Consider the following 17,019-nt stretch of genomic DNA (forward strand, 5'->3'; position numbering starts at 1 on the left):
GAGTCAGACAACTAATTCGAACAATTTGGTAAACGGTACATTTTATAATATTAATTCCTAACACCCCGCATAGTGACGTGCCGACTCCTCCCATGGGCGCGCCAAGGAAGCCCCCGTAGAAGAGCGTCCCGATGTCTGGGGTACTCAAAACAACACCGAGCGTTTCTACGTCATCAGGGCTTTTCTGCGTCAACAGCGTCTAGATGTGCTGATTATCTCATCAGCCGTAGGTCCCGTTCCCGCCGTTCCTGTAAACAACATTTTCCACCAGGGTGCCCTGACCTCGCACCACAGCCCAGTCAGTGAATATCTTTTGCTTTAAATGTAATTTGTATTCAATCGTATAAAATCCTTTATAGTTAAATGTATAAAATCCTTCATGACCAACCAGAATGAACCTGTTTTTTTAGTATATTTTTATTGATACATGCCAGAGAAGTTACCAGGAAGAGCAGTAGATTCCCAGAAAACCAACCCAAGACCTAGAACTCATAATAGGCTCGCTCCGAAGGCTGTGCAATTGGGCAAAAATGTCACGTGGGACCGGACCAGAACGGAGGCAGGAGGCAGGAAGGGAGAACTCAATTGCGTTGACGATCAAAACTTTTATTTACCAAAATAAAAGTCGTCCAAAACTCAGGGACAAGACAGAACAAACAGGCTTTAACAAAAAACGTGCAAACACAGGTTTCTTCCGACTCAAACAAAACAGGACAGAGCAAAACAGAACGGGAAATGCAGACAGAAAATGCAATGAGCCAGCACCCGCAAAACCCACAACCCACCCTTAAGTAGCACACACGCAAATTAGCTGATCTACTGCAGCCGTGCCCAGGGGGCGGGGCCAGCCGGTCGCCACGGCGACCATGCTGGACACGACAAAATATTACAAAGTTAACTTTATTGAAAATCACAAAGACACTGGGCTTTTCCCCATGTTCAGTTTCTTCGCTTCTTAATACGTATTTCTAATCCTTCTATGTAGTACTATGTCTAAAATGCAGTATAATACCGAGTTCAACTGTCATCACAATTGCCGTTACATATCTATTTCATAGTTGGGAATTAAATATTAAAATGTACTGTTTGCAATTTAACTAAGTGTACTCCATGGAAACTGGCCGAAATAGTCGAATTAGTGTCGTTGGAGTCTCTGGCGAGCCTTCTCTTCAAGTCCTCTAGCTCTTGGCCCACGTCTCCCCGCAAGATGGCGTCTGGACTCCTCCCATGGGCGTGCCAAGGAAGCCCCCCCCCCTCGCGATGTCTGGAAAACTCAAAACAACACCGAGCGTTTCTACGTCATCAGGGCCTTGTCCTCAAAACATCGCCTGCCGTCCTCCGTCAGAGTCCCGTTATCAAAATTCCCTAGTCAAAATATTCTGCATTTGGAACGGCGTGACCTGTCATTGAACTATAGCCTACTTCGTTTGCAACGAAAAAAACGATACCGAGATAGAGGCTACCGCGGCGAACTCGTTTGAATTGATTGATTTGCTGTTTCGTGATAGTCGGTGTATACCGGTATCTGTAGTATTTCTGTAGTATTTTTGTGGTGTTTTGAATATTTTTTGTTGTATATCTGTGGTATTTCTGTAACATTTCAGTAGTTTTTATACGATTTTAGTAATATTAAAATATTACTGCAGTATTACTTTTTTAGTATTTCTTGAGTCAGATTTTTGTTGTTGTTTTTTGGTAGCATCACTGTAGTTTTATTTTTGTCGTGTTTTTGTAGTAGTATCTTTGTAGTATTTTGTAGCATTACAGTAGTTTTTTTTGTGATTGCAGTAATTTTGTGATATTACTGCAGTATTACTTTTTTAGGATTTTTGTACTATTTATGACATATTTTGTAGTACTGTACTTCCATAGTTCAGTATTTGTTGCATATCTGTAGTATTTCTATAGTATTTTGTTATTAGTATATTTGTTAGTATTTTTGATAGAACATTTTTTGTTGTATATCTATGGTATTTCTGTAACATGACAGTAGTTTTTATACGATTTTAGTAATTTTATAATATTACTGCAGTATTACTTTAGTATTTCTTGAGTCAGATTTTTGTTGTTTTTTGGTAGCATCACTGTAGTTTTATTTTTGTAGTAGTTTTGCAGTAGTATTTTGTAGTATTTTCATAGTGTTTTTGTAGTATTTTGTAGTATTACAGTCGTTTTTACATGATTGAAGTAATTTTGTGATATTACTGCAGTATTACTTTTTTAGTATTTTTGTACTATTTATGACATATTTTGTAGTACTGTACTTCCATAGTTGAGTTTTTGTTGCGTATCTGTAGTATTTCTTTAGTATTTTGTGGTGTTTTGATGGAATATTTTTTGTTGTATATCTATGGTATTTCTGTAACATGACAGTAGTTTTTATACGATTTTAGTAATTTTAAAATATTACTGCAGTATTACTTTAGTATTTCTTGAGTCAGATTTTTGTTGTTTTTTGGTAGCATCACTGTAGTTTTATTTTTGTAGTAGTTTTGCAGTAGTATTTTGTAGTATTTTCATAGTGTTTTTGTAGTATTTTGTAGTATTACAGTCGTTTTTACATGATCCAAGTAATTTTGTGATATTACTGCAGTATTACTTTTTTAGTATTTTTGTACTATTTATGACATATTTTGTAGTACTGTACTTCCATAGTTGAGTTTTTGTTGCGTATCTGTAGTATTTCTTTAGTATTTTGTGGTGTTTTGATGGAATATTTTTTGTTGTATATCTGTGGTATTTCTGTAACATGACAGTAGTTTTTATACGATTTTAGTCATTTTAAAATATTACTGCAGTATTACTTTAGTATTTCTTGAGTCAGATTTTTGTTGTTTTTTGGTAGCATCACTGCAGTTTTATTTTTGTAGTAGTTTTGCAGTAGTATTTTGTAGTATTTTCATAGTGTTTTTGTAGTATTTTGTAGTATTACAGTCGTTTTTACATGATTGAAGTAATTTTGTGATATTACTGCAGTATTACTTTTTTAGTATTTTTGTACTATTTATGACATATTTTGTAGTACTGTACTTCCATAGTTGAGTTTTTGTTGCATATCTGTAGTATTTCTTTAGTATTTTGTGGTGTTTTGATGGAATATTTTTTGTTGTATATCTATGGTATTTCTGTAACATGACAGTCGTTTTTATACGATTTTAGTAATTTTAAAATATTACTGCAGTATTACTTTTTTAGTATTTTTGTACTATTTATGACATATTTTGTAGTACTGTACTTCCATAGTTGAGTTTTTGTTGCGTATCTGTAGTATTTCTTTAGTATTTTGTGGTGTTTTGATGGAATATTTTTTGTTGTATATCTGTGGTATTTCTGTAACATGACAGTAGTTTTTATACGATTTTAGTCATTTTAAAATATTACTGCAGTATTACTTTAGTATTTCTTGAGTCAGATTTTTGTTGTTTTTTGGTAGCATCACTGCAGTTTTATTTTTGTAGTAGTTTTGCAGTAGTATTTTGTAGTATTTTCATAGTGTTTTTGTAGTATTTTGTAGTATTACAGTCGTTTTTACATGATTGAAGTAATTTTGTGATATTACTGCAGTATTACTTTTTTAGTATTTTTGTACTATTTATGACATATTTTGTAGTACTGTACTTCCATAGTTGAGTTTTTGTTGCGTATCTGTAGTATTTCTTTAGTATTTTGTGGTGTTTTGATGGAATATTTTTTGTTGTATATCTATGGTATTTCTGTAACATGACAGTAGTTTTTATACGATTTTAGTAATTTTAAAATATTACCGCAGTATTACTTTAGTATTTCTTGAGTCAGATTTTTGTTGTTTTTTGGTAGCATCACTGTAGTTTTATTTTTGTAGTAGTTTTGCAGTAGTATTTTGTAGTATTTTCATAGTGTTTTTGTAGTATTTTGTAGTATTACAGTAGTTTTTACATGATCCAAGTAATTTTGTGATATTACTGCAGTATTACTTTTTTAGTATTTTTGTACTATTTATGACATATTTTGTAGTACTGTACTTCCATAGTTGAGTTTTTGTTGCGTATCTGTAGTATTTCTTTAGTATTTTGTGGTGTTTTGATGGAATATTTTTTGTTGTATATCTATGGTATTTCTGTAACATGACAGTAGTTTTTATACGATTTTAGTAATTTTAAAATATTACTGCAGTATTACTTTTTTAGTATTTCTTGACTCCGTCAGAGTCCCGTTATCAAAATTCCCTAGTCAAAATATTTTGCATTTGGAACGGCGTGACCTGTCATTGAGCTATAGCCTACTCGGTGAAAATCGTCATTGCACTCAATAAATGTAACTTGTATTCAATCGTATAAAATCCTTTATAGTCAATTGTATAAAATCCTTCGTCACTCATACTCGGAATGCGGCGTCTTCTGAGATGTGGAGCGTGTGCTCATGCTGCTGAGACTCATGCGTCTCCTCAGACAAGGGAATCTCTTGGCCAGCATCCTCTTAAAGTGACCCTGGAACTTCTTCCCCACAAAAGTGTAGAAAACCGGACTAATGCAACAGTAGAGGTAGGCCACATTCCGGGTCACAAACAACGCATAGTCCAACTTGTCTGAGTCGGAGCAATCGACATCCCGACTGGAGCTCTGGATGGCTTGGAGGAGAACGACGACATTGTAGGGGGTCCAGCAGATGAAGAAGGTTAAGATGATGAAGAATATGAGCTTGATGGTGCGACATTTCTCCTTCATTCGGGTGGAGAGGATGCGGACTGTGATGCTAACGTAGCAGTAACTGACCATCAGCAGGGGGACGAGGAAGAAAACCAGGAACTGTTGATAGTAAGTGACCAGACGCCAGAAGGCCATGGTACCTTCAGAATATCCAGACTCTTCACACACCAACCCATTGAAAGGACTCTCCCAAACCTTGAGGAACACCAACTCTTTCACACTGGCTAGGATACTGATGCACCAAACCACAGCAGAAGATATGAACGCGTAGTTTCTTTTTCGGACGTTGGAAGCCGCCACGGCATGGACCACAGCCAGGTATCGGTCAAAAGTCATGAGCGTGAGGAAAAGGATGGAGCTGTAGAACCCGATGAAGTAAGCGCTGCTGACCAATTTACACAGAACTTCACCGAAAATCCACTCCGATAAATGATACGTAGCCCAAAATGGGAGACTGGTGGCAAACAAGATGTTGGAGAAGACCAGATGGACCAGGAAGATGTTGGTGACCGTGTTGAGCTTCTCGTACTTGTAGATGATGTACAGAACCAGACCGTTGCCCAGGTAACTCAGGAGGAAATTAACGTAGCAGAAAGCCGGGTTGAATTTGGAGCCGAAGTTATTGACGTTGGACTTTCGACAGTTTTTGACGGTGTCACTCTCCACATCATCTGGGTTGTATGTCACGTTAGCCAGAAGGTCCCAGATGTCAGCAAAGGGGTCATCGACCATGGCCATGGTGTGTCCTAAAAGCATAGAGAAATTCCAAGAGATTTACTGTAAACTTGTGGAAGAAAATATGCACAGTAAATGGTGCAAAGATAAGTTCGTTTGATACTGGAAAAATGTGAAGATTTCATATGATGCCAGTTCCTTATTTTGATAGTGTTAGCTATAAAAATGTACCAACCGTTTACCAAAATGTTCAAATTAGTTACCTGACTCTATTGACCAATCTATATTCACCTAATAATATATATATCGTTTTTTGAGAGAGAAGAAAAGAAAATAATCAAGTAGTCTGCAATTTCGCACGGGGGCAGGTTTATTCACAACAGCAGATGTAAGTGTACCCTCCGTAGATGACTTTCTCACCCCGATTTTTCCAGGATCATTTAAAGTTTAAAGGATTTTATACGATTGAATACAAATTACATTTAATGCAAAAGATATTCACTGGGCAGCACGGCGGCGCAGTGGTTAGCGCTTGTGCGGCACAGTTCATGTCATGGGAACCTGTCGTGGGTTCAAATCCAGCTCCAGACTTCCTGTGCGAAGTTTGTATGTTCTCCCCGTGCTTGCGTGGGTTTCCTCCGGGCACTCCGGTTTCCTCCCACGTTCCAAAGACATGCATTTCAGGTGAATTGGCCGGTCCAAATTCAGATTCAGATTCAGATTCAGATCTACTTTATTGTCATTCTAGTACACGTGTATACAGAACGAAATGTCGATACATCTGACCAGCACAGTTTCCTTGAATGTACAGATATAAGTAAAAGTTGTATTGTATTATGGCTACGTATAGTATTTTACCATAGTGCCGATAGTGCAAGAGGAGTAGCTAACCAGATGTGCAAAATGGGCATTCAGGTTAACAAGTCAGGTAAACAGTAACATTAACACTGTAACAATAACGCTGTAAGTACAATAGTGCAGAGAGCAAATGTGCAAGGAGTGGCAAGCTATAAAGAACTGCCAGTAGTGCAAAAAGTCAGATTAGCAGCCGTTAAGATTTAGGTTAACTATATGTTAGATTGACCATTTAACAGTCTAATGGCCAGGGGGACTAGACTACTGCGGAACCTGGTGGTCCTGCACCGCACACTGCAGTACCTCTTCCCAGAGGCTAGCAGAGTGAACAGTCCATGATGGGGGTGAGAGGGGTCCCCGATAATGTTCTTAGCATGGGATAGGCAGCGCTTCTGGCCAATGTCCTGAATGGAGGGAAGTGTAGTCCCGATTATTTTCTCTGCTGTCCTCGCTGGACATGACATTTTTACACAAAAACAGTCCTTACTATATACTTCTTTTGTATTTTAGTGTTTTTATCTGGGGTACCGGGGTTTGGAACACGTTAGCTTATTTGCATTGGTTTCTATCTCCCGGTGTATATATATATATATGTAACGGGTGTAATAATAACTTTTGTTTTATTGAAATTCCTGTTGAAATATGTGTATAGTTTTTGGTAAATGTCCTGCAATGATGAGTCCAACAGTGCCATCTGCTGGTATGGGGTGGGGTTTGGTTTTGGCTTCTGACATGTGACTGGGAGGCGGGGTTTGTTGGCAGTCTTACCAGAGAGAACTGCAATGGTAAGACACATTTTTTGGTGCTCCACAAAAGAAGTTAATTTGAAACATTATAACCCCAGCTGACAAATCTCTCAACATGCACAGTAATGTGATTGATATTGTCAAGCTGTTTAGGTTTAGTTTCGTTTTGTTTCTGTTTTACTAAATATGAATTCCCCTTGTAGAGATCAAAGAGATCAAAGCCAGCAGAAAAGCTAATGTTGTGACTCATCCATTTGCAGGTAAATTGTACCCGTTTTTATACTCATTATTGTTTTTATTTCTATTTTCTCATATACATTAAAAAAGGATGATGTTGGTTAAAATTCAGACTAAAGAAAAATATGTTGAATTCATTGTAAACGTTAAAAATCCACTATACGATCTCTTGTTAAAAGTATCTTGTTAAAATGTAAAGATGTAAAAATGTATTGCGATATTCTAAAATGTATTTTATGAAAAGTGAAAAGAAAGCTCTTTGATATGTTATGTTGGCAGTCTTACCAGAGAGAACTGCAATGAGATCAAAGAGATCAAAGCCAGCAGAAAAGCTAATGTTGTGACTCATCCATTTGCAGAAACTGTAATAATAAAAACCTCATCATCCAGTCCAGCGTGAATGTGGATCTTTGGTGGGACACGTACACCGCGGTTACATATATATAAATATAAATATATATATATATATATATATATATATATATATATATATATATATATATATATATATAGCAGCACGGCGGCGCAGTGGTTAGCGCTTGTGCGGCACAGTTCATGTCATGGGAACCTGTCGTGGGTTCAAATCCAGCTCCAGACTTCCTGTGCGGAGTTTGTATGTTCTCCCCGTGCTTGCGTGGGTTTCCTCCGGGCACTCCGGTTTCCTCCCACGTTCCAAAAACATGCATTTCAGGTGAATTGGTCGGTCCAAATTGTCCCTAGGTGTGAATGAGCGAATGCGTTGTCTGTCCCTGTGTGCCCTGCGATTGGCTGGAAACCAGTTCAGGGTGTCCCCTGCCCACTGCCCGGAGATGGCTGGGATGGGCTCCAGCCCCCCCGCGACCCTAATGAGGATAAGCGGTACGGCTGATGAGATGAGAGATGAGATATATATATATATATATATATATATATATATATATATATATATATATATATATATATGGAAATTCAGAACGGGATCAGGACCCAAATGCGTGACATTTCTCACACAAGCCTTTTATTTTACGGGAAATGGGGAGTCATGCATGTTAGGCAGCAGTCTGGCGTGGAATGATAAGAAGCCAGAGGCCTTCGAGATTGATACCAATTGCCCGAGCAGATATTGGACAGATGGGGTAGATAACGAACAGGACGGGACGGACAGGATTGACATCAAAACAGGATATCGAAATTAAACAGGACAAACGAGACGGGAACGGAACTGGAAACCGATATTAAACAACCAGACAGACAGGATTGATATCAAGTGGCTCAGGAGGTAGAGCGCTCGTCTTGGGATCAAGAGATCGCAGTTCGAATCCCAGCTCCTCCGTGTTACATGTCGAAATGTCCTTGGGTAAGACACTGAACCCCTAATACCCCCAATAAGCAGGTTAGCGCCTTACATGGCTGCACGGCCGCTATTGGGAAATGTGGAGCACATTGTAAAGCGCTTTGGGAAGTCTTGACTTGAAAAGCGCTATAGAAATAAAGATCATTTCATTTCCTTGTGTCTTCAGAAAACAATAGCACTCAACGAGCATCCAGGAAAATACAGCCTGTTATCTTTTAAATACCGAAATGAATCAATGAGAAAAGTCAATCTATTTACTCACCGGTTGCGTTTTTCATAGGAGGCTTACAAAAACTGCGTCCACCAAGAAGTACTGGAGTCGACGAAAGAAAACGGAGACTTGGAAATCAGAGAGTTCCGGCACTTGTCGGCGATGTGGACATACTGTGACTGGTGTGTGAAAGTGCAACGTCAGGTAAAAATGATGAGCATGACAAGTTCTCGTTTGTACACAAAGGGAAACAAATTGTAGAACTTGAACCCAAAAGACTTCATATGGTATAGATTTCTTTGGGTTGGTGTATATATTCCCACGTAGAGAAATTCTTTGACTTTCACTCTACTGTTGATTTCTAAAGTACCGTAAATTCCGGACTATAAGCCGCTACTTTTTTCCCAAATGTTCAGCCCTGCGGCTTATCCAGTGAAGCGGCCAATATATGTAATTTTTCTAACGGCCGCTTATGATTTAGATCGGTGGAACAGGTGCATCGACTTCAACTTCTTAGTTCATGCAAAAACTGTCTGTATGACAAAGTTTCTTTCAGATGGCGAGAAAGACGCCTTTGATAGCGTCAGTTATAAGGAGGAAGATGAGGGCGGTTCACCGTGCTTACTACAAGTACGGTATGTATTTTTAATAGAGCTGTTTAAGGAGTTGCAAGCGTGTCGCTAGTAGCGTTTTGCTACCCTTCACAGGTACGGTTTGGGATGAAAGTTATAATATTATTATTAAAGCTTTGAAAACTCTCTCGGAGTACCGTCTTTCTTTGTAAATATGTGTAACCATGTATAATATGTATTTGCAACTGTATATTTTTGTAATGTATTTATTTGTATTTATTTAAGACACTTATGCTGATTTTCACGGGCGAATAAGAAAGAAGGGGCGGAGCAAACGCGGGCTGATAGGAACTGGGGACGGGTAAAGGTGAGTGTTTGTGAACGCGGGAGACAATAGTGGATATATATTTTTCCCACCCTTACCTTTGGAAATATACACTTTTTTTCCTTGGATTACTTTCAACGGGTACCCCGACTCTGCAGGTCTGCATCAAATGATAAGTAGCTTGCTCTGTCCACTCCAAGTATTGGCACGGTATTGCAGTACTTCCGGGAACGGTGCATTTGTACTTATAGCTTCTTGGCCCTTTGGCCAGGACCTTGACTCAGTCCCTTAGCTGGGAGTAAGTGTCTCGGCCCAATGTCTTTGAAACATATCATGAATTGATAGATAATGGATAAATGACAAAGGATATAGAACCATTATTTAATATTGGCGCATGCGGCTAATATACTGGTGCGGTTTGTATAGCCACTCGGTTTTCCTCTCAAAATCCGGTGGGTGCGGCTTATAATCAGGTGCGCCTTATAGTCCGGAATTTACTATACTTGAGAAAGTTGTAGAAGCTGAATGATTTTATATCCGAGAATAATCTTTTTGAATCTATGCAATCATGTTTTAGGGCTAATCACTCTACTCAGACAGCCCTGGTTAAGGTAACAAATTATCTTCTACCGGCACTTCATCACTGTTGCTGCCTTTGACACTGTTGGAAAAACGGATTGGTCTCTCAGGAATCGTCCTCTTAGGGTTCAGAACCTACCTCTCAGATAGGACGCACTGTGTTAAATATGGTGAAATGACATCTGAGTCCTTTAGTGTTACCTGTGGTGTTCCGCAGGGTTCAGTACTTGGCCCCCTTCTTTTTAGCATTTTCATGCTTACGTTAGGTGATATCATTCGCAAGTATAATATCAGTTTCCATTGATACGCATGTAACCGCGGTGTACCTGTCCCACCAAAGATCCACATTCATGCTGGATTGGATGATGAGGTTTTTATTACAGTTCCTGCAAATGAATGAGTCACAACACAACACGTGGTAAGCTTCTCTGCTGGCTTTGATCTCGTTGGCAGCTCGTTGTAGACTGCCCAAAACATATCAAAGAGCTTTCTTTTCAGTTTACATAAAATATATTTTAGAATATCAACCATCACAATACATTTTTACATTCATTTTAACAAGATACTTTTAACAAGAGATCGTATAGTGTTTTTTTAACTTTTACAATGAATTCAACATATTTTTCTTTAAACTGAATTTTAACCAACATCATCATTTTTTAAATCAAGGCTTAAGACACACTTCTATTCCAAAGCTTATGATTGATGCCCACCTCGTATTCTGTATTGTCCTGTCTTTTTCCGACTGCCTGCCTGGTGGTGATACGAAGGAGAAGGACGATTTGAGATGAGTCAGCGGACCAGCGTTTGACCTGAAGCATGTGAACGCCTGCATGGACCAGCTGGCAGGGATGGGAAGCTGCGTCGTGGCCGTCATAGACTTTCTGTACTAGTTTACAGGCTGGGGGCGTCGCTGCTGTCATGCACTTTCCGGACAAATTTTCAACATGTTACCTAGTGTTTACTATGTTTGTGTACTGTAATGCTAAATGTAATTCACCCTGGTCATTCTGAAAGGGGGATACCACTTGTGAGGCTTTGATCTCTATAAGGGGAATTAGCATTTTAGCACAATATGCTTTTCACTACTTTTTCATTTTGGTATTTTTTTCTTTTTTGTTCTATTCCCCCTTTCCTTTAGGTCATTTTGTGCATAATTTTACATAATATTTGGTCATGTGGGGATTAAAAAAAGCAAAAACAACCTGAACAACCCGTTCAGGACCCGAAAGAGCCGGTTCCTTTTAGTGAGCCGAGCCGAAAAAGCCGGTTCTCGACAAACTCGACTAACTTGACTCAACTTCGTTCTACTTCGACCTTGACTTCAAAATACCGCATTTCGGACACAACGTCAGGGGAACCCGTGTATTTTTACCTTCATGCACTGCAACTTTGACTTAAATCGCTTCTTAATTAGTAATTTCGAGCCCTGATTTTTATGAACTGGCTAGATTTTCTTGTGCGCTGGAAATGTGCGAGCAGTGCGCACGCGCGCAGCTTAGAGGAAACACTGGTCATATGATACACAGGGTCTCTTAAATAATACATTTTAAAGGTGTTACAAGATATCTAGGAACAGAGAGGTCCGCATTGGGTACTGAACCAGTAATATTCAAGATTATTTCTGTATATTTTCTACCAGTGTGTACCTTTACTGAGGACATCTTTACAACAATCAGTCAATGCTTATTTTTAACAGGTTCGAGTCCTACACATGGGCAGCACGGCGGCACAGTGGTTAGCGCGTGTGCTGCACAGTTCTGAGGTCATGAGATCTAACCCCCTGTGTGGAGTTTGCATGTTCTCCCTGTGCTCGCGTGGGTTTCCTCCGGGCACTCTGGTTTCCTCCCACATTCCAAAAACATGCATGTCAGGTTAATTGTTCCACCGGATGCTAACGTTAGCATAGCGCTAAATCTCTTGCCCGCTGCTATCCATAAACAGCAGCTTGCACACCCGCCGGCGACTTTAATCGGGCTTGCTTAAGGACTATACTTCCCAAATCCATTCAATACGTGGACTGAGGAATTGGGGAAAAACACTGGACCGTGTGTAAAGTAAGATCAAACATCTAGTTGGATCCGGCCATCTCTGTCTGTCCCTCACCCCCTCATGCACTCCCCTCTGGAGGAAAACAAAGCCTATGCAACAAGGACAGTACAAACATCTTCTTTGTTCCTTTATCTCTTTGTTTTCTTTATCCTCACTGTAAAATATGGACCTGGAGTGCCACGTCCAATTTCATTGTCACAATATATTCAACCCATGTTGTAACAATGACAATAAAGGTATATTCAAATTCTAATTGGCCTGTCCAAATTGTCCCTAGGTGTCAATAAGCGAGCGAATTATCTGTCCCTGTGTGCCATGTGACTGGCTGGCAACCAGTTCAAGGTGTCCCCTGCCCACTGCCCGAAGATAGCTGGGATGGGCTCCAGCACCCCCGCGACCTTACTGAGGATGCAGATAATGGATGGATGGATGGAGTCCTACACATATTCCTCACTTGAGGAAATGCAATAATGACTAGAGATTTGAGTAATACTTCAGAATGAAATATGAAAAACCACAAAAGACAAAGAATCTCCATCTGCACAGCACTGATGCATATATTAACCATAACAAAAGGCACATTCAGAAACAGCTTAAGTCAGGCTTCTTTATTAAAACCAGTAGCGGACCGTGCAGTTTACACCTAAGCCTTCACTCCAGTCTCAATCTGTGATGTGTCTTTTGTGAATTAACAGTCTCAATTAGCCAGTTTTTTTTCCCCAGGGATTCTGTTTTGTTGACTTTAGTTGAGTATTGAAATTATTTTTGAAATGTTTGGCATTGGCAGCACGGCGGTTTGCGCGTGCGTGGCACAGTTCTGAGGTCATGAGATTGAACCTTCTTGTGGAGTTTGCATGTTGTCCCCGTGTCTTTCTCCAGGCACCCCGGTTTCCTTCCATATTCCAAAAACTTGCATGTCAGGTTAATTGGCCGGTCCAAATAGTCCCCTGCCCACTGCCCGAAGATAACTGGGATGGGCTCCAGCACCCTCGCGGCCCTACTGAGGATAAGCGGTGCAGATAATGAATTTTTGGTATTTTACATTTTATGTACCGTATTTTCCGCACCTAAAAGCCTTTATTTTTTTCAAAAGCTGACCATGGGTCTTATAATACAGTGCGCCTTATATATGGATCAATATTAAGTCGCAAAGTCTTGCATCTAAGGCAAGCAGCCGCCGACGAGATTTTCCCCCGAAGGCAAAGTAGTCCGCGGTGTATGCTGGGATTTATATACCGGCGTTTCATTTCCTAACCAATGTGTCAATCATCATTTGAATCAGTCACTATTGGCTAAAAGGGGGCGGATCCTTTTTATCATTTACAGGCTCGCATAGGCTAACGGGGCGAAACAAAGCCTGCAATTGGCCGAAAAAGATGAATGTAAATCACACGTGTGGTTGCACTACGGCATAGAGAAAACATTTTTTACTATTCTGTATTTGTAAATATTTGACTCTCCTGGATTTACTACACTAACGGTTGTAAGAAGAACCATGGTTACGTATCATTATTGAACGTGATGGCTGCAAGAGAACTTAGGTGAGCTATGCGGCTTTATATTTTCCCGGTATCTTGTTTTAGAACGATTTTGATGTTTCTGTGATGAGTCTATTTTTAAGCTCAATTCAATTCAAAATGTTTATTGTCATATGCACAGTAAAGAACCCCGTTTCCCTGCACAATAAAATTCTTACTTTGCTGTCCACACAGTTGCCAGCAAAAAAGAAAATAGAAACTAAGGAATGGTTGGCATTTCTTGAATCCCAAGACTTTAACCTTCCGAATGATATGTGGAACGATGCATTTGAGTGATTGGTGACATCGTACAAACACGTATTTGCTTCTTTGCGAGCCGTCGGAATGTTAAGGGGGTAATAAATTTGACTGAACTATCTGACTGTTTTGTCCACGTTCCCATTGTAGCGCCTTATAATCCGGTGCGCCTTATGTATGGAAAATATAGGACCAAAAACTATTTTTTTAGGGGTGCGCCCTATAACCCGGTGCGCCTTATAGTGCGGAAAATACGGTACATCTGTAAATATTCATGATATTTAATATTCAGTGTTTTAATTTAACTTTAGGTTGTATTTTTCAGACACCCTGAGTTTCGTGAAGTTGACAATAAAGTTGCTTAATATAAAGAAAATCTATGATTAAATAACTTGTACAACACAACTACATCTTGTAGCAGAGTGAAAAAAGAAACCTGATATAATTTAGTAGATTAGATTTTTTTTTTAATCATTTATTTTGTGCATGATTTTACAATTTCGGTAATATACGGTTTAAGGGGTCCCCCATAAATCTAGCTTATTTTCTTTCACTATTTAAAAAAAATAGAAGCGTTATCAAATTCTATCAAACAGATGTAACTTTGGGTCAGGCAGCACGGTGGCGCAGTGGTTAGCGAGTGTGCGGCACAGTTCTGCGGTCTCGGGAACCTCCTGTATGGGTTCAAATCCAGCTACTGGACTTCCTGTGCGGAGTTTGTATGTTCTCCCCGTGCTTGCGTGGGTTTCCTCCCACATTCCAATGAGAGCGTTGGTCCAAATTGTCCCTGGGTGTGAATGAGCGAGTTGTCTGTCCCTGTGTGCCCTGCGATTAGCTGGCAACCAGTTCAGGGTGTCCCCTGCCCACTGCCCGATGATTGCTGGGATGGGCTCCAGCACCCCCGTGACCCTACTGAGGATAAGCAGTGCAGCGAATGAGATGAGAAATCTCTATGGCCTGCTTATTGTGAGCCAACATGCCCTCATATCTTTCAGATTTAATGTCCCCCTATGTTCCGGTTCGTAGCCTTTGCTCTAAAATTACTGGTCTACGAGTGATCCCAAGAGCCAAGAAGAAATCTGCAAGATTTAGCACATTCTCCATTCGGGCCCCGGTGTTGTGGAATGCTCTGCCCCCTGATATTCAGTCTGCAAGTGTTTAAATCTCGGCCTAAAAGACACTTCTATTCTATAGCATATAAATGAACTATATTTCGAGTTGACAATATCTGTGTATTATTTGTTATTGCAACATCCATTGCAGCCTGGTGATCCTGGAAGGGGGATTACCTCATGTGCGGCCCCTTCTCAAGGTTTCTTCATTTACCTTATGTTGAGGTTTTGAGTTTTTCCTTGCCCTCATGTGGGTTTTAGAACAGGGGATGGTGTAATAACAGTGTGTAGTTTGCAATAGTCTTTGATCTGTGCAGCCCTTTGAGACTCTTTGTGATTTAGGGCTATACAAATAAACATGACTTGACCTGACTTGACTATGCAATCTCCTTTGCAAGTGTCCAATAATTCAAACAGATACAAGCAGAATCAACCTAAGAGAGAACTTCATTTGTTAGGTTTTGAGTTTTTCCTTGCCCTCATGTAGGTTTTAGATCAGGGGATGGTGTCGAAATAGTCTGCGGTTTGCAATAATCTGTGGTCTGTGCAGCCCTTTGAGACTCCTTGTGATAAAGGGCGTCACAAATAACCATGGCGTGACTTTACTTAAGGTTTTAGAGTTTTTCCTTGCCCTCGTGTAGGTTTTAGATCAGGGGATGGTGTCATAATAGTCTGTAGTTTGCAATAATCTGTGGTCTGTGCAGCCCTTTGAGACTCCTTGTGATAAAGGGCGTCACAAATAACCATGGTGTGACTTTACTTAAGGTTTTAGAGTTTTTCCTTGCCCTCGTGTAGGTTTTAGATCAGGGGATGGTGTCATAATAGTCTGTGGTTTGCAATAATCTGTGGTCTGTGCAGACCTTTGAGACTCCTTGTGGTAAATAAACATGGCTTGATTTTACATTTAGTTAGCGAGTGAGTCTTCGGCTCTCTAAAACCGATATCAACCGAAACGGTTTTGATGGCAATGTTTCACAAAGCTCAGCTAACAACAAATTATTGGTGATCCCTTAACACAACTTTTAAAATGTCTGCCCTCCAATATGAAAACAAACGGGTTGATATGGTGTCGCTATCAGTGTTCCCTGTAATTTTCCTTACGGGTCTGAGCGTTCACACAAAGTCGGTGAGCAACGCTTGAAACAACAGTGAGCAACGGCAATCCCAAGTGTGGCAACTGAGTCATTATCAAACATGTCCAAAACTTGACATCAAGTTACAAAAAAGTTGCAAAATTATTTTTCTCTTTACTATTGCAAAGCTTGTACGGCCTACAAACGTCGTTTGTTCTTACAATTCATCTTCTTTATTTCCTAATATATTTTGTCGCATAATATTAACAATTTTGGGGGCTTATTTAGTCGGTTGTAAGATACAGAACTGTACTTAATCACAGTTTTTAGTGGAAGTACAATGTTGGGAACAAGATTCACTTCATATAATTGGAAATTATTTGAATGCAAAAAAAAATTTTTTTTTCTTTTTTCCGTGTTTTTTTCTACTTCTTTTTTTTAAATTCCTTTAAAAAAATCTCATTGTTTATTTTTTCCAAGCTGTTACTTTTTTCTTTTTGTTCTCTATTTACTTTCTTTCCTACATTTCTTTCTTTTCTTTTTCTCTGGCTTTTTTCCAAATTTTTCCTTCTTTTTTCTCTTCCTTTTGTTTCCCTTTTTCTCAGCTATTCACTACTTTTTCATTTTGGTATTTTTTTCTTTTTTGTTCTATTCCCCCCTTCCTTTAAGTCATTTTGTGCATCATTTTACATAATATTTGGTCATGTTGGGATTAAAGAAGCAAAAAACAACCTGAAGAGCCGTTTAGGACCCGAAAGAGTCGGTTCCTTTTAGTGAGCCGAGCCGAAG

The 17,019-nt window shown here is 39.4% G+C and overlaps 1 protein-coding gene across 1 annotated transcript; it reads right to left on the bottom strand.

The window, feature by feature from the left end:
- Nucleotides 1-3,810: 3,810 nt before the first annotated feature.
- Nucleotides 3,811-8,892, bottom strand: LOC148376703 (C-C chemokine receptor type 5-like). Its single transcript, XM_088320361.1, has 2 exons — nucleotides 8,794-8,892; nucleotides 3,811-5,431 (listed from the first exon to the last, which is right to left on the bottom strand). Exons 1-2 carry the CDS (start codon nucleotides 8,807-8,809, stop codon nucleotides 4,350-4,352), a joined length of 1,098 nt encoding a protein of 365 aa, XP_088176487.1. The 5' UTR covers nucleotides 8,810-8,892; the 3' UTR covers nucleotides 3,811-4,349.
- Between the last annotated feature and the right edge of the window lie 8,127 nt (nucleotides 8,893-17,019).

This window comes from Urocampus carinirostris, chromosome 1, assembly GCF_059441175.1.
Source record: "Urocampus carinirostris isolate Australia breed hairy pipefish chromosome 1, RoL_Ucar_1.0, whole genome shotgun sequence".
Lineage (NCBI taxonomy): Eukaryota > Metazoa > Chordata > Actinopteri > Syngnathiformes > Syngnathidae > Urocampus > Urocampus carinirostris.